This window comes from Eublepharis macularius, chromosome 4 (genome assembly GCF_028583425.1).
Source record: "Eublepharis macularius isolate TG4126 chromosome 4, MPM_Emac_v1.0, whole genome shotgun sequence".
Lineage (NCBI taxonomy): Eukaryota > Metazoa > Chordata > Lepidosauria > Squamata > Eublepharidae > Eublepharis > Eublepharis macularius.
The window spans coordinates 175,748,262-175,766,990 of NC_072793.1; the positions used below are offsets into that span (position 1 = coordinate 175,748,262).

At 42.4% G+C, this 18,729-nt stretch overlaps 1 protein-coding gene across 1 annotated transcript; it reads left to right on the top strand.

The window, feature by feature from the left end:
- The first annotated feature begins 5,481 nt into the window (after positions 1–5,481).
- LOC129327900 (zinc finger protein ZFP2-like) lies at positions 5,482–12,099 on the top strand. Its single transcript, XM_054976649.1, has 7 exons — positions 5,482–5,796; positions 6,075–6,102; positions 8,720–8,802; positions 9,079–9,205; positions 9,650–10,996; positions 11,333–11,464; positions 11,807–12,099. Exons 1-7 carry the CDS (start codon positions 5,482–5,484, stop codon positions 12,097–12,099), a joined length of 2,325 nt encoding a protein of 774 aa, XP_054832624.1.
- Positions 12,100–18,729: the final 6,630 nt, after the last annotated feature.

The following is an 18,729-nucleotide window of genomic DNA, read 5'->3' on the forward strand; positions in this document are numbered from 1 at the left end:
GCACGTACAAGTTATACATATACAATTCTTACTTCATTCATATGCAAATTGTTTGTTAGTAACACAAAGATAATAGATATCTATATGCCAGAGTCATGGACTTCTTTGCATAACAAGGATTAAATAACTCTGTTTCTTAGCGGGTTTGGACACTGCTCTCTAAGGGATCCCTTCCAAATTCCTTGGCCCCAAGGTTTTCTACATGGTTCCACCTATTGCCTGGATACAAGGATAGTTTGCTGAATTCAGATTTTCGACGATCATTGCATTCTAGGCACGCTTTTTTGGCCGCACCAAGAACGTTTCCCCGCTTCAGGAACTCTGTCCCAATGTTGATGCCTCTGCTTCCTGATAGTACCAGATCTGCTTAGAAGTCAGGTACGGTGCCACAGTATAACACCTCTGAAACTGACTGCATGGCTACTGAACCCACCAGACCCTCTTTCTCCAAAGAGGAGAATCAGGCCATTTTGAATATTTGCAAGTGCCCTACACCCATCTCTTATGGTCACGAGTGGAACTGATTCCTAGTATGGTAAGAACCTAAAGGGTCGTCACCCTTCTCCTGACCATTGGCAATTAATTTTAAGACTTGTTATTTTATAGCCAAGACCAATCTGTGTCTTCTATTAAAGTACAATTAGCAGCCATATCAGCCTTTCATGGTAGGGTAGACAACAACCACAGTTTTTTTCTCCTACCATATTTCTTGTGTTTCTCAGGAATATCTTTGATATGCTTCCTTGGAGAATCACTCCAGTTCCTCTATGGAGTTTCCCACTGGTTCTCTCTCTCAACTAAGGTTAAACCCACTTAAACCCATGCATTCCTGCCCCTTCCCCTATTATTTCAGAAGGTGGTGTTTCTGGTTGCTGTAACTTCAGCTAGACAGTGGGGGGAATTCACACCCCTTCTGGCTGATTCCCTATTTACTCAATTCTTCTGAATGAAGTTGTCCGGCACATCAGCCTCAAATTCCACCCAGACGTGGTGTCAAAATTTCACTTGCTACTAAAAAAGGGGAAGTCTCCAACCAAAAACTAAACAACCAAGGGAGGGAAATCCCTAGGGAGACCCCAAAACATTCACAAACACTTGTTCTTATTCTTATTTTCTTATAAGTAATAAGTGTACAAGTATAAAGAATGCATCATCTACTTCCAACATATATGGACAGATCGTAACCAATGCATAGAAATCCATCATATGACTGTCTCAGTCTTTCTTTTATCTAATTGAGAAAGAAGAGGATGCCGCAGTAAGTTTTTTGTTCCATCAGGCGTCTTCAGAGTACAGCAGCAGCAATTGACAATAGTGGCTACGAGCTAGCCGGCTTGGTAGCTGTTCATTTTGAGATTCTTCTTCTTGGCCAATATTTATAACATCTCTCTTCTGATTTTGACCGTGTATAGAAACAAAGCATTGGTATGTTTCTTAATTGGAGAAAAGAAAGACAGTGATATATTGAATTTCTGTGCATTGGTTACAGTCTTGTCAATATATGTTGAAAGTAGATGATTGCACTCGGTAAAATTTCGCTCACAACAAAAAGGGTCACGCTGCCTGTTTTTTCCCCTAATGCTGCTTTCGAAGCAGAACGTACCTTACACAGGCTGAAGATGGAGGAATTTTTGTATTACTTAGAAGAACCGACGTGTTCCCAAAGTCAAACTCCCTTTTGTGCGTTATTCTGGACGTTGTACGGGTCTCCCAAGTCCTGCTGGATGGGTAGTGACAGTTATTGCTTGAATAAGGAAAAGATCACCTGAAACATGGTGATCAGAATAGACTCGACTATGATACAAGCCTCTTTGGCAGCCTTCTCACGAAGGGTTCCTCTTCGGCACATCTCCCGGGCTGCCACAGGCTCTGCAGCTGATAACTTAGTCTTAGTAAAGCACTGTACTGTCGACACAAATAGCAGAAAAGTGTCAGCAGTGGGAATAGCTGTCCTGCATTCCTTGGTTGGCTGACCCATTCACTCCTTCCTCCATTGGTGAGTAGCTTGCTAAACTGCCGATGTGGGACTGCACAGAAAACCAAGGACGAAAACTGTGTTGCACTTATCTGAAACCTTTATTCGTCTAGTGTCTTCTGGGCAGGCACACATTCCCTCCCTCCTGCCCCGCTGTGAATGTGTTTGTGTTTACTGTATTAAACATCCTGCCGCTCAGAAGAGCTGAGTGGGATGGGGCACTCTGCCCCTTGCCCACATAACGGTGGGAAACCCCTGCGCATGTGCAATAGGGGTGGAGCACCCCCTTGTGGAATTTAAGAACTACAACTATAAAGCAACAAAGGACAACTGAGTAGTAATATTAACCAAAAGAGAAAACCTACATCAATATGGTCTGAAGGACCAGCAATTTTTTAAAAGTGCACCATACAGCTAGTCAACAACTGACAACAAAACACAACTCTTTATCTAAAATATAATTAGTGCTGGGTGCAATTTGCTAAACAATTATATACACCAGAGGTCCCCAACCTTTTGCGACACGGAGGCCACATTAGAGTGCTCAATGCCTAAAGAGGGCCATAGCTTAAATCAAAATGTAATAAAATTATTAACCTACCTATTTAAATCAATAGTAAACATTCAGAGGTCAATGAAGAAATATTAACTTAAATGCAGTTAGTTTTGGAACAATATTTTACTGTTGAATCCTTTTATTTAGCTACACATGCTTACCTAGTCAGTGCGATTTTTGTGGCTGTTTTCTGATAGCCAAAGCATTAATGTCCAGGTCAAAGTTTGTGACAGATAGCCTTAAAATGTCATGCAAATATTCATCTGTAATTTTCGACCTAAACTTGCATTTAACAATTTTCATCATAGAACAAGTTTGTTCACAGATGTATGTGTTGTCAAAGACTGTACATAAACATGCCTGCTGCACATTTCTTTAGGTTGATAAATGTATCAGGTAGACCACAACAGAAATCGAACAGACTATTTTCTTTGTAATTGTCTCTGAGATGATCACTGGCTTGCAAATCAATTAGTTCCATCTGGGGAAAAAAGTTACTTGCATTTTCTGGTGCTACTTCAAATGGATTTTGAAACCCTTTCTGTGCTTATGGCAGTTAGTGATTCTATTTTGGAATTCCGCCTGCAAGAGGTTCAGTGCTTTGACGTGTCACTGATGCTGCTTCTAGCCAGTGTGCTGAATGTAGGCACGAGAATTGGGCTTTTGCTACTTTGACAGTGGGAGAAATATTGTTCAGGATGGTCCATGTCGCCCCCAGAAGAAGTGGTCAACACGAAGCAAGCATAGTTCACCGGAAGCTTGTAGGGCGTTAGAGACCCCGGCGGGGGTCTCCTTCCACCCTTGGACCCTGCCTGTTGCCACCTGCATTCTTCATTTAACTACCCACTGCATTTGGATCTATAATTGGCAGCCAAGAGTTCATTGTCATCCAGATCCCCGGAACTCCAGTGCCACAAGTTTGGCGGAGCCACAGTGTATGAGTTGAGAGAATTAGTCATCTGACAGCGTTTAAACAGGAAAAAGGACTTTTTGTTACACTGCGACTCACCGGGGGATGATGCTCATATTTACTGTGTCTTCATTGCTTTGAATGTTGTTGATGATTGTTATATACTCACTGTTTTTGAATACACTTTATTTTTGATAAGTATATACACTTGATTTTGGTTTCAGTGTATGGTATAAGAGTGAGAAATATTTTCTGTTGGTGTCCCTTGCCGCTTCTGGCTTACTTTGCATCCATTTATTGTTGGGAACCGCCTCTGTTTTTGCACGTTGACATGTCCTTCAACATGGAATTGTAAATTCCTATCCTCAATTTTTAGTTCATTGCAGCATAAGAAGTTTGAAAAGTTAATTTCACTAAATTGTTTCACAAAAATGTTTCGTTTTGCTACAAACGCTTTCCGTTCAGAATGCATATCGCGCACACACTTTCCTTTCCCTGCAACGTTAGATTCATTGTGTTCAGATGCTCTCTGATATCAGTTAAGAAAGCCAAATTAAAAATTCATCCAGGGTCAGAAAGTACTTCTTGACCTTCTCCTTGAGAAAGACATTAACCTCATGACAAAAACTGAAAAAACATTTGAAGACTTTGCCTCTGCCAAGCCACCTGACTTCTGCATGGTACAACATGTCTCCGAATTCTGCATCTATCTCTGAGAGAAAATTTTGAAACTGACAGTGATGTAATTAATGCTGGATTTAACAGTATGCATCACGCTTTCCTACTGAATAATCTTACTACACGAGGCTTGCTGGTGGATGATGCAGTGAAATTGCATGGGAAGTATACTATTTAATTTCAATATCTCTTCGTCGATTCTTGCATTTACACCAGTTTTACTTCCCACCATATTTCTTGCACCGTCCGTTGTGATGCTTTTCAATTTATCCCAACTCAGTCCAAGATCGTCTACTGATTCATACACTTTCAAGAATATGTTTTCTGCAGTTGTGCTTTTCAAATGCTGCAGTAATTCCGAAGCTGGAATCTATCCCCCTGATAAATAGATAAGTAGTTGAGCAGTGTCTATAATGACATAGCTCTTATCTAATGCCGAAGGGGGAAAAATCAAAACTTTTTGCCTTGGCAATCAGTGACATATTGCAGCTCTTCTCCTAGTTTTTGGCTCCTTGATAGGAACTGGGAAGTTCTCTTCTTGTACATAAGGTGATTTTTAACTTGACGGTATATTAGGAATTAATAAGTTATGTTTGAGTGGGGTGAGTTTTTAAGTTAATAATTTCTGTTAAATGTTTTTAAAATATCCTTGAAAATACAGGGAGTGTTTGGGCTATCTCCAGACTAATTCAGGTTGTCTGTCATTTGTTTTACAGGGCTGTCTTTAAAAAAAAAGCAGTCTGAATAAACACAGAAATGTTCTGATGATGGTTGTTGTGGGTTTTCCGGGCTGTATTGCCGTGGTCTTGGCATTGTAGTTCCTGACGTTTCGCCAGCAGCTGTGGCTGGCATCTTCAGAGGTGTAGCACCAAAAGATAGAGATCTCTCAGTGTCACAGTGTGGAAAAGATGTGGCAGGTCATTTATATCTACTCAGGAAGGTGGGGTTGGGCTGAGTCATCCTGTAAGAGTTTCCCAGGGTGTGGAATGCTAATGGTGGGAGGCTTCACTGTATCCTGAGGATGTTCTTTTGCATATGGATTGGTGCTTCTGATGAAGATTCAATAAAAATGGAGTTGTGCTGGCAATCTGTCTGTTTTGTGTTTTAGCTCCTGTTTTATATTGTGGATCCAGTTGGTATTTTCAGTTTGTAGTTGACTGTACATCCCTATTTGTGACATATCTTCTTGTTCTTTGGTAGATTAAAAAGGGGATAGACAGATGATTGAGAAAGCAGGATATTTCAGTGTTCTCTTGCCTTTATTAGCAAGGTATCTTCTTGCCTTTGCAGGACTTTGTAGCCAAGCCTGCTACTAGTGCTGCAGCACAGAGATCCTTCTGCCTTCACAGCTCCAGAGCCAAGATGAAAACGAAAACCTTCACTGGGTTGGAAGCAGAACAAGAGCCTGAGGCCACACAGACAGGGATCAGTGGGGAATTCTGGGGAAAGTCTGTGCAAAATATTCTGGATGAAGATGCCACCAGCTCAGCAGCAGAGGTCCATCAATTCAGGCACTTCCACTACCAGGAGGCTGAGGGGCCCAGGGAGATTTGCAGCCACCTCCACCGTCTTTGCCGCCAGTGGCTGAAGCCAGAAAGACACAGCAAGATGGAGGTCTTGGACCTGGTGATCCTGGAGCAGTTCCTGGCCATCCTGCCCCTGGAGATGGAGGGCTGGGTGAGGGAATGCGGACCAGAGACCTGTTCCCAGGCGGTGGCCCTGGCAGAAGGCTTCCTCCTGAGCCAGGCAGAGGGCGAGAGTCAGGACCAGCAGGTGAGAAAGTTTCATCCTGGAGGGTGAAAAGAACGAAAAATGGGAAAGACTATCCTAAAAATCCTCCCTGCCAAAGTGCTCAGCTTTTTATAAAATCCCCACTCAAATATGCCCTTCTCCACCCCTTCCCGGATGTTTTCCTTTCCTAATTGCTCTCCCCCCTTCCCTGTCTGCTGTTTCAGGGGCTGTCAGAAGAGGCTGCTGATTTCTGTGAGGCAGAAAAGGCGCCATCCGACCTGAGACAAAACAAGAGGGGGAGTTCCACTTCCAATACAAGGGTACACAGAAAGAAAAGAAGTGGAAGAAGCACAATCGTAATCACAAAATACAATTATATTCCACAAAATTACAATTGCAAACTCCACAAGCGTGCAGAATCACAATTCTTCCGCTACAATAGGTAGATGTAATACAAAAAATTCAAGCCGTAATACATATAGGCAATAGGCTATGTAGAGGTACCAGTCAAGAGTCCAATTAAAGACCAATCGTGGTCGTATCAAGTAACAGTGTGAATGCGTATACAAAAGGCAGTGCTGCAAGCAGATAATTGGTAAAGTAAGTGGATGGCAACGAGTATGAGCCGGCAGTCTTTCTTCGCTCGTTTCAGACTGCAATGTCTTTCTTCAGGCCACCATATATCAAGGAAAAATTTCCAATCCATTCAATTCCACCAGGGTACCGCATCCGTAATACCATAAGTTATCCAATGTCAACGCTTGTGGAGTTTGCAATTGTAATTTTGTGGAATATAATTGTATTTTGCGGCCATCCGACCTGAGGCAGAGGCCGCTGTTCACCACACAGGAAAGTGATGGAGGTGGGTGAGGATTTCTGTTGTTCTCTTTCCTCTCGGCCTCCTTCCCTAGAGTAAGCAAGCCTGCCATTTCTGGGCTGCTGTTGGAATCTGCATGGAAAAAACGTTGAGCTTCAGGCTCTCTTTCAGGTTCATAAGGCTTTGAATTGCAAAGGAATAAAGCTTTGTATCTCCAGAGTATCTTTTTGAACTTCAAACTGGGCGGTGATGGAAAATGCCATCAGGTCATCGCTGACATATTGCGACCCCTGCTGACTTTTTTCAAGGCAAAAGACTAACAAAGTCAGTTTGTCATTGCCTGCCTCTGCATCCCTCATCTTCTTTGGAGATCTCCCATCCAATGTGGAGGGGTGTTGAAAGAACTGTTTTGATTCAGGTGCTGTAATACAGATAAAGATTATCAGATGTAATGTGTTCTTTTTATGTAAGATGTTCTTTATTCCTTTTCATCTATTACATCGTGGAAAATCCCCCCAAAGCTTCCTCCCCAGAATCATGAAGCCCAGAGGCCAAAACTAGTGGTGGGTGCCTCTGAGTTGCCTTAACAGAGAGCAGAGCTTTAAAGCTGTTGGCTCCGGCATCATTCCATCTGATCGACAGTAGACCCTGCCTTCCTGTGTTTGAAGACAGAAGTGGGTATAAGGGGACGTTTCTTGGCCTGGTTTAAATCATTTCTCAGAAAATGGACTCAGAGGGTTGTCATTGAAGACCTGCTATCCTTGGTGTGGGAATTGTCTTGCTGGGTCCCACAGGGCACAATCTCATCCCCCACGTTATTTAACTTCTATGCAAAGTTATGGTTGTTGTGGGTTTTCCGGTCTGTATAGCCGTGGTCTTGGCATTGTAGTTCCTGACGTTTCGCCAGCAGCTGTGGCTGGCATCTTCAGAGGTGGAGCACCAAAAGACAGAGGTCTCTCAGTGTCACAGTGTGGAAAAGATGTTGGCAGGACATTTATATCTACTCAGGAAGGTGGGGTTGGGCTGAGTCATCCTGTAAGAGTTTCCCAGGGTGTGGAATGCTAATGGAGGGAGGCTTCACTGTATCCTGAGGAGGTTCTTTTGCATATGGATTGGTGCTTGATGTGCTGATCTTCTCTGCAGGGCTATTGTCAGGTATAGAGTGTTTTGTTAGCCTGGTGTTTTTCAGGACTGGAAACCATGCTCTATTCATTCTTAAAGTCTCCAGCCGTGAAAGCCTTCAACAATATATTCTATGCAAAGCCTTTAGAGACATCATTTGTAGCTTTGGAATTGGATGCCATCAATCTGCAGATGACACCCAGCTCCTTCTCTTGTTATTCAAATCCCCTCCTGCCTTAAGCCGCTATCTGACAGCTATGATGCGAACAAATGGAAACTGAAGGGGAAGGCGGAGATGTTGAAGGACATTGTACTCCTCCCTTTCAATGTGGTTCAGTTGACCCTTGTAGGCTTGGTTAAGAGCCTAGGGAGTATGCAGGATCTAGTTAATGTGGCTGTCAAAGCGGCCTTCTCCAAACTTAATTTGGACTCCATCTTGATTGTCAGCGTTGCCATGTGGAACACAGAAAGGGCTGGCTGCCTGGACAAAGACTCCAACCTAAGTGAAAGCTTTAGAATATGAATCAGTCTGCTTTTGAACCACACCCTCTGGGGCATGCATAGTGTAGGAGACAGTGGAATTACGTGTTTGAGCCTTTCTTGGAGATTTTTTTGGGGGGTGGAGCCAGGAAAGGGCAGGGTATAGGGAGGGAAGAGGAGGGACCTCAGCAGGGCATAATGCCATAGAGTCCACCCTCCAAAGCAGCTGTTGTCTCCAGGGAACTGATCTCTATGGCTTGGAAATCAGTTGTAATTCTGGGAGATCTTCTGCTAGAACCTGGAGACCTGCAACCCCAGTTCCACCAGAGGAACATAAGGAAGAAAAGATTCTCTGAAGTTTATAGGTCTCCAGCCATTGAAATCTAAGAAAGAATTGCCCCAGGGAGTTTGCAGGATCCGACTCTTCTTACATCCCTTCCTATCTCACAGATGGTGGAAGGACACTAATGGATGGATCTGGAACTTTGAGACTTTGTGGTGGACGTCAAGCAGCCTCTGAACAGCCAGACCCGGTAAGGGAGGAATCCTTAGGAGCTTCCCAGGGGCCTCAGTCCTCTGCCCCCTCCTGTCTTTTCTCTTTCTGGCAAAGTGGCTGACCAGGGATGTTACTGTGAAGAAGCTTTGGATCCTTCAGAGCTACTGTAGTGTAGTGGTTAAGTGACTGGGCTATGAATCAGCACTCTGCTACTTTGACTCGTACTCCTGCCACAAGATCTGTGCTCTTACCCCAAAAGACTGGCTTTAAAGGATGCCATTACCTGTAAGAAGAAAATGTTTCTTTCTTTCAGGGTCTGGTGGCTCTTGAGGAGGTGTCTGTCTGTTTCACCCAGGAGGAGTGGGCGCTGCTGGATCCGGACCAAAGGGCATTGCACAGGGAAGTCATGGGGGAGAATCGCAGGAATCTGGCCTCTCTCGGTATGGCTCTCTTTTGTTCTTTAGTTGATCAATACAGAAAGTAGGGATTGATATTCTTGTCAGCTTGCTGAATGCATGGTACATTCATGTTTAATTTATTCAATGAATCATAAAACCCATTTGTCAGTTAATCGCCTGGAGCTTATAGGGCAATATCTTTAAACCTCTAGCAATAGCTGAGACGGACAAGACTGGCTCCAGCTCCACCTCTCCTGAGAGTCAGCCGATGAGAGTGGGCAGAATGCTGGGAGAAGAGGAGTGAGAATTCGTTGGAGAAAGAGAAAAGGGTGGGGGCTTTGGGGGCTGCTTAGAAGAGGCAGAAAGGGGAGGATGGGCAGGCAGGCATTGCTGCCTGCTCTGCTCCTGATCCCAGACAAGTAAAAGGGGTGGGCATTGGCACTTGCTTATTCCTCATCTTCCCCCCCCCCCCCTTTATTCCTGCAGACCATGAGTGCAAGAGAACAGGAGAAGAACACAAAAATGGAACTGAAGCAATACCAAAGTGGAGAATGGAATCCATTGTTTCTGACAATGCCAACTCCACTGAAATTCCAGTCCATGAAGAAAGTCACAAAACAAATAAAATGATTTTCACTCAATGTACCAAAATCTTAACGGAAAAATCAAGCTTTAGCTCACATCAGAGAATGCAAAAACAGGAGGAGTCAAAGTGTCTGAAGAGCTTCAGCCTGGTCCAAGACCTTATTTTACATGAAAAACTGCAGAATCAGGAAACACTAGAGTATGAAAAAGGTCCAAAAATGGACCGACAGCAACACGTTTGGCAAACAGGGGAGAAAGTTAGTACATGTCCAGTTTTCAGAAAGAGCTTCAGCCATAGCTCAAAACGTTCCTCCCATCATAGAGAGGAGAAACCTTATGAAAGTTCTGATTGCAGAAAGCTCTTCAGATTGAAGTCCCACCTTACTTTCCATCAAAGAATCCACAGAGGGGGAAAGCCATATAAATGCTCAGAGTGTGGAAACAGCTTTAATCGGAAGGCCCACTTGACTAGCCATCAAACAACCCACACAGGGGAGAAACCATTTAAATGTTCAGAATGCGGAAAGAGCTTCAGGTATAAGATGAGCCTCACTGACCATCAACGAATTCATGCAGGAGAGAAACCACATGAATGTTCAGAATGTGGAAAGAGATTCTGTCATCAGGTCAATCTTACTATCCATCAAAGAATCCACACGGGTGAGAAACTATATACATGTTTAGAATGTGGAAAGAGTTTTACTGCTTATTCACTCCTTGCTCAGCACCACAGAATTCACACAGGGGAAAAACCATATACATGCTCAGAATGTGGAAAGAGCTTTACTCAGAAGCCCCACCTGACTAGCCATCAAAGAACCCACACAGGGGAGAAACCATTTAAATGTTCAGAATGTGGAAAGAGCTTTACTGCCTATACACTCCTTGCTCAGCATCACAGAATTCACACAGGGGAAAAACCATATAAATGCTCAGAGTGTGGAAAGAGCTTTACTCAGAAGCCATACCTGACTAGCCATCAAAGAACCCACACAAGGGAGAAACCATTTAAATGTTTAGAATGTGGAAAGAGGTTTAGTTATAAGATGAGTCTCATTTGCCATCAAAGAAACCACACAGGGGAGACACCCTATAAATGCCCTGAATGTGGAAAGAGATTCACTAAGAAGAAGATTCTCAATAACCATCGAAGAATCCATGCAGGAGAGAAACCATATAAATGCTCAGAATGTGGAAAGAGATTCTATCATCAGGTAAATCTTACTAGCCATCAAAGAATCCACACGGGTGAGAAATTATATACATGTTTAGAATGTGGAAAGAGATTTACTTACTATTCAAGCCTTGCTCAGCATCACAGAATTCACACAGGGGAGAAACCATTTCAATGTTCAGAATGTGGAAAGAGCTTCAGGTATAAGATGAGCCTCATTTGCCATCAAAGAAACCACACAGGGGAGACACCCTATAAATGCCCTGAATGTGGAAAGAGATTCAGCATGAAGAAGAGTCTCATGGACCATCAAAGAATCCATGCAGGAGAGAAACCATATAAATGTTTAGACTGTGGAAAGAGCTTTACTACCTGTTCAAGTCTTGCTAATCATTGTAAAATTCACACAGGGGAAAAACCATATAAATGCTCAGAGTGTGGAAAGAGCTTTAATCAGAAGGCCCAACTGACTAGCCATCAAACAACCCACACAGGGGAAAACCATTTAAATGTTCAGAATGTAGAAAGAGCTTCCGTTATAAGTGTAGCCTTACTTACCATAAACAAACCCACACAGGAGAGAAACCTCATAAATGCTTTGAATGTGGAAAGAGCTTCATTGCAAAGGATAGCCTCAAGAACCATCAAAGAACCCATACAGGGGAGAAACCATATAAATGCTTAGAATGTGGAAAGAGCTTTATTGCCTATTCTGGCCTTGCTTATCATCACAGAATTCACACAGGGGAGAAACCATATAAATGTTCAGAATGTGGAAAGAGTTTTAGTCAGAAGTGTAAACTGACTGGCCATCAAAATAGCCACAGAGAACTTAAACCTCATAATTGCTCCAAATGTGGAAAAAGCTTCAGCGTGAGGGACAGCGTCAAGAAGCATCAAAGAACCCACACGGGAGAAACCATATAAATGCTTAGAATGTGGAAAGTGCTTTACTGCCTATTCAGGTCTTGCTAATCATCATAGAATTCATAGACGGGAAAAACTATTTGTATGCTCAGTGTGTGGAAAGAGCTTTAATCAGAAGGTCCATCTGACTAACCATCAAAGAACCCACATTGGAGAGAAACCATTTATGTGCTTGGAGTGTGGAACAAGCTTCAGTAAGAAAGCCTACCTCTCTTTGCATCAGAAAATTCATACAGGGGAGAAGTCATAAATATGCTTAGACTGTGGAAGGAGCTACAGCCAGAGTGACAAACTCACTTCTTATCTGAGAATGCACACAGGGTAGAAACTGTATAAATGCTTAGAAAGCAGAAAGATCTTTAGTCAAAAACATTCTCAAACTACCCATTATAGAATTCACATGGGGGAAACCTTATAAATAATTGGAGTATGGAGTGAGTTTTAATCAGAATGTGCAGCTTACATCCTATTAAAAACTTGCATCAGTGACAGCCTGTATTAATTCCTGGGAACTGGCAAGAGCTTTTCTTGGCTATTAAAATTTATGAGACATCAAACAAGGTACACAGAGGAGAAAAAAGGTTTTAATGTCCAATGGGAGGAACGAGCTTCAAACACAGGACTTCTTTTGATACATCATAGAAATTAAAGACAATATACACAGTTTGAGCTTCTAGCATAGGAGTGCTGATCACAAAGAATCCAGACATTTGTGCCATTATCTCCTTTCATGAGAATGGAGGATATCTTGGTGGCCCCCTGCGACCTCTGGTTTGCAATCAAAATATCTGTCACATGTCAAGTTAAAAGGAGCAGGCAACAGACAATGTGGAAGATCTGCACCTCGGACCCCAGACATCCTGTGCCGGTTGGAGTAGACAATACTGTCCTGGGCTGACTGATGGTCTGATTCGGTAGACAGCAGCTACACGGGCATTCATGTGAACAGCAGATGAGTAGCCCTGTCGCATGCTCATATCAATGCATGATAATCTCTATATATCGTGATGTAGTTTCATAACCTATGTAAGGTTCAGCAACTAGTCAGGAAAAGTACAGAATCACCTTTTAGCCTGAAGAAATAGTAGATGTACTGTTTTTCTTTGCAAATAAGTACCGAGTTTAGCCTCATAATTTTACTTGGAGAATTTAAGGACAGTCACCAAGATATCTCTCAGTACACCTGTTGTTTATTTTTATAATCACTTTGGGACAAATCATTTTATTTAGAAGACACATTGCATATTAAGACCACGGCAATACAGACCACGGCAATACAGCCCGGAAAACCCACAGCAACCATTGTATATTAACATTGGAAAGAGTCATCTGGCCTTAACTGCCACCTTCTCTCTAAAACATGTGACATAAGGTACTAATCACCCTGACTTGGATGGTCCAGGCAAACCCAATCTCGTCAGATCTCAGAAGCTAAGCAGGGTTGGCCTTGGTTGATCATTGGATGGGAGATCTCCAGCAAAGGCCAGGGTTTCAGAGGCAGACAATGGCAAACCACCTCTGTTAGTCTCTTGCCTTTGAAAACACCAGCAGGGGTTGCCGTAAGCTAGCTAATGACTTGAGGGCACTCTCCACCAAGGGGATAATCAGGCTTTAGGTGAGATACCTCTTATGGGGAGGGTGGCTAAAGTGTTACAAAGCAGTCTGCCAGTCAGCTAAAATCTGATTTGCCTTTACCTTCATGCATTTAGCTAAGTTTGAGAAACATTAGGAAACCTGATTTTATTGAATGCATTTTTCCCCTGTATTGGTAAGATTACTTAGTATCTGTATAAAATAGTAATATTTTATTATCTCTGCTCTGCTGTCCAAAAGATCTGATGCCAGAACCCATCTTGTTTCATTATGATGTAAGTGATAATTCTCCCTCTGAGAGGTTGTCTTAAACGGACCCAGTTGGAGAGTTTTGCAGGTCTGTTAAGCTAATGAGGATAGTTGTTCAACAGCTGAGCTCAGTGCAGATCTCTAAATTGGGTGAAAATTACAAAAAAAATACTCACAATTACTCAGGGCTTTTTTTCTGGGAAAAGAGGTGGTGGAACTCAGTGGGTTGCCCTCAGAGAAAATGGTCACATGGCTGGTGGCCCCACCCCCTGATCTCCAGACAGAGGGGAGTTTAGGTTGCCCTCTGTGCCGCTTGGCGGCACGGAGGGCAATCTCAACTCCCCTCTGCCTGGAGATCAGGAGGCGGGGCCACCAGCCATGTGACCATTTTCAAGAGGTTCCGGAACTCCATTCCCCTGCATTCCCCCTGAAAAAAAAGCCCTGCAATTACTTAAGAAAAAACAATTTCATTGTAGCATAAGCTCTGTCAGATTTTTTTTAGTCTTCAGTAGACACCACTTCCCTTTTTTAATGAACCATTAAGACGCTTTTTCTCTGGAATAATTTTGCTAAGTGATTGGCAGATGAAACTGTTCCCGTCCGAGCTCTTCCCAGTGCTGTATTGCTTTCATTGGTAGAGCTGGTTTTTCTCACCTACATGCCTGACTGCTATTTGTCTGGACCGGATGGGTGCTTTTCACATTGTGCAATGGGAGGGTGGGAGCGACATCCTGGGTGGAGTGAGACTGTTCTACCTTGACATTTCTTGGTTGTTTAAAGGGACCGGAAGGGAACTGGCTTTGTGAACAAGCGGTAGTTGCAAAATGCCTCCTTGAGAGAAGGAGAAGTCCCAGCAGCAGTCAAAGCTGTGCTGTGTCCTTTTCTTAAGAAGCCTTCTCTTGACCTCTCTGCTCTTTCGGCCCCTTTCCAATAGTCTACTGCTGGGCCAGGTGATTGAGTATATGATAGCCTCTCCATCCAGGGTTTTTTGAATGACAGAAATGATTTAAAATCCTTCTATTTAGGTGCCCTTTGGGGCCTTTAACCTACTCCTCTTTTATGGTATATGGCTGGATGGAGATCCTCATTTTATCACTTGGCAGGTTTTTCCAGTCTTACTCGTTCACAGGTTTGCTTTTTTTATTCCTGCTCCTGGTTTATAGTTTATGACATTTTAAATCTGCTGTGTTACTGTAAACAGCTTTAAGCTTCTGGTAATTAAACGTTCAGGGTAGAATAATGTTAAAGAACTAAAAAATCTGAATGTTTGAAATGATAAAATCTGTTCCCTCTTAGGACAGTGTTAGGGAATTTTATAACCTTTCATTATTATGAGTGCTATTGAAGTAGGCCTGCACAAACACTTGGAAAATATTTTTTGATGGTTGCTGTGGGTTTTCCGGGCTGTATTGCCGTGGTCTTGGCATTGTAGTTCCTGACGTTTCGCCAGCAGCTGTGACTGGCATCTTCAGAGGTGTAGCACCAAAAGATAGAGATCTCTCAGTGTCACAGTGTGGAAAAGATGTGGCAGGTCATTTATATCTACCCAGGAGGGGTGGGGTTGAGCTGAGTCATCCTGTAAGAGTTTCCCAGGGTGTGGAATGCTAATGGCGGGAGGCTTCACTGTATCGTGAGGAGGTTCTTTTGCATATGGATTGGTGCTTGATGTGCTAATCTTCTCTGCAGGGCTAATGTCGGGGATAGAATGTTTTGTTAGCCTGGTGTTTTTCAGAACTGGAAACCATGCTCTTACAGGATGACTCAGCTCAACCCCACCCCTCCTGAGTAGATACAAATGACCTACATCTTTTCCACACTGTGACACTGAGAGATCTCTGTCTTTTGGTGCTACACCTCTGAAGATGCCAGCCACAGCTGCTGGCGAAACGTCAGGAACTACAATGCCAAGACCACGGCAATACAGCCCGGAAAACCCACAACAACCATCGTTCTCCGGCCATGAAAGCCTTCGACAATACATCGTAGGAGATAGTGATTTGGTATAAATGAAGGGAATGGAAAACTGTTGGAAGTCAACTGAAAAGGGGGGGGAATGGGTGGGAATAATATAATGTGATGGCTATTAAAATGTGTATGGTGAATTTTATGTATTGACCCGTCCAACAAAAAAAATTAAAAAACATAAAATTCCACAATGGGTGTCACCGTTAGAAGCGTTTTCACAGCCAAATGTATTAACTCTAGAAAGGATTATTAGATATAAAGACCTTTTAGATGATAAAGGAACATTAAAAACAAAAGAAGAATTACAGAGACAAGGCGTTTACTTAGACTGGTGGCCAAGGGCCCAGGTTGAGTCTAGATATAAAAAAGATTTAAAAGTAGGAAGTTTTTACTTAGAACAAAATTCTTTTGAAAAACTGCTTTGTGATTCTGATGAAAAACTGATTAAAATGTATATATTCTTATTGCAAATGAAGACAGAAAATGAGGGGATGGAGGAATATAAGGTTAAATGGACACACAATTTAGGATATAATATTGATTTGGCACAATGAAATAAGATATGGAAAGTGAATGTTAAAATAACTAAGTCAGTTGCTTTTAAAGAGAATCTATGTAAGATTCTTTATAGATAGTATTTAACTCTGGATAGACTGCCAAAATGTATTAAAATATGTTAAATAACTGCTGGAAATGTGGGAAATATACAGGAACAGTCGATCATATGTGGCAGACGTGTAAAGAGATACATAAATTTTGGATAATGGTACATACATTACTAAAAACAATTTTACAGATTTCAATTCCCTTTAAACCAGAGATATTTTTTGTTAAACTGCATACCAGAAGAGCTGAATAAAGACCAGAAATATTTCATAATACATGTAGTAACAGCGGCAAGAATTTTATTAGCGTACTATGGGAAACAACCAACAACACCCCAGCAAGAGGAACTAATAGCGAAGAAAATGGAAAATGCGGAAATGGACAAACTAACTTCACTAATGAAAGGACAAATGGAAGAAGATTTTGCTCCCTCATGGATTCCTTTTTATAACTGGATTAAAAACAAATATAAAGACCTGAATGTAGTAAACATACGAAGGCAGTATTGTAACTGTTACTAATAATCAGAGTTGGATTTGTAGTGTGACATAATATGTAGATAAGTAGAATGCTGATGCAAGCAGACTTTAGGATGTTCCTATTACCCTTCCTTTCCCCATTCCACTTCCCCTATTCCTATCTTTATGAGAAAACTAATAAAATATTTATTCAAAAGAAAGGATGACTTAACATTCACTCAGAGCAGTTTACAAAGTATGTCATAATTATCTCCACAACAACAAATGCCCTGCGAGGTAGGTGGGGCTGAGAGAGCTCCTAGAAGCTGTGATTGACCCAAGGTCACCCAGCTGGCTTCAAGTGGAGGAGTGGAGAATCAAACCCGGTTCTCAAGATGGGAGTCCTGCGCTCTTAACCACTACACCAAACAGCCAAGAAAAGCTCTTTCCAGTTCCCAGGAATTATCACGGGCTGTTAGGTTTTTAATAGGATGTAAACTGCACATTCTGATTGAAGCTCACTACACATTCCAACTATTTATAAGGTTTTCCCCATGTGAGTCCTATAATGGATAGTTTGAGTACATCTTTGACTAAAGCATTTTCTGCTTTCTAAGCATTTATAGTTTCTACCCTGTGTGCATTCTCTAATGGCAAGTAAGGTTGTCACTCCGTCTGAACTTCTTTCCACACTCTGAGCATTTTTTATGTCTTCCCCCTTGTGTGAGTTTTCTGATGAGACATAAGGATGGCCTTCTTACTGAAGTTCTTTCCACATTTGGAGCATTCATATGGTTTCTTCCCTTTGTGGATACTGTGATGATGAGCAAGTCCGAATTGGGACCTAAAGCTCTTTTCACATTCTAAGCATTTATATGGTATCTTTCCTGTGTGGATTCTGTGATGATAAGCAAGGCCTGAATGGCCACTAAAGCTCTTTCCACATTCTGAGCAGTAATAAGGTTGATTGTTGTGGGTTTTCCGGGCTGTATTGCCGTGGTCTTGGCATTGTAGTTCCTGACGTTTTGTCAGCAGCTGTGGTTGGCATCTTCAGAGGTGCAGCACCAAAAGACAGAGATCTTTCGGTGTCACAGTGTGGAAAAGATGTTGGCAGGTCATTTATATCTACTCAGGAGGGGTGGGGTTGAGCTGAGTCATCCTGTAAGAGTTTCCCAGGGTGTGGAATGCTAATGGTGGGAGGCTTCACTGTATCCTGAGGAGGTTGTTTTGCATATGGATTGGTGCTTGATGTGTTAATCTTCTCTGCAGGGCTATTGTCGGTTATAGAGTGTTTTGTTAGCCTGGTGTTTTTCAGAACTGGAAACCATGCTCTGTTCATTCTTAAGGTTTCTTCTTTCCTGTTGAAGTTTTGCTTATGCTTGTGAATTTCAATGGCTTCCCTGTGCAGTCTGACAAAGTAATTGGAAGTGTTGTCCAGTATTTTGGACTACTCCAGAAATGAAATCCGAAGAGCAATCAAACCCAGGATGAATCAAACAGCCAAGGAAAAACAGTCTCCTACAGGAAAAGTGTTTTTGCCATATTTCAAAGGAATTACTGATCAGATGGGAAAGCTTATGAAAAAGCATAACCTTCAAGCAGTATTCAGACCCACCCGAAAAATACAACAGATGCTACGATCAGCAAAAGACAGTAGAGACCCCCTCACCTCTGCAGGAGTATACCATATACCCTGCAGCTGTGGACAAGTTTACATCGGGACCACAAAGCGTAGCATCCAGACAAGAATAAAAGAACATGAAAGACACTGCAGACTTGGACAACCTGAAAAATCAGCAGTGGCTGAACATAGGCTAACGCAAACAGGGCACAGTATCTTATTCCAGGACACCAAAATACTGGACAACACTTCCAACTACTTTGTCAGACTGCACAGGGAAGCCATTGAAATTCACAAGCATAAGCAAAACTTCAACAGGAAAGAAGAAACCTTAAGAATGAACAGAGCATGGTTTCCAGTTCTGAAAAACACCAGGCTAACAAAACAC

Coding starts and splice junctions, on each gene's coding strand:
- LOC129327900 (XM_054976649.1), top strand. CDS start 5,482: ATGAAAACGAAAACCTTCACTGGGTTGGAAGCAGAACAAGAGCCTGAG. Junction 9,206..9,649: donor CAGGAATCTGGCCTCTCTCG/GTATGGCTCTCT, acceptor TTATTCCTGCAG/ACCATGAGTGCAAGAGAACA. Junction 10,997..11,332: donor CCATCAAAGAATCCACACGG/GTGAGAAATTAT, acceptor AAATTCACACAG/GGGAAAAACCATATAAATGC.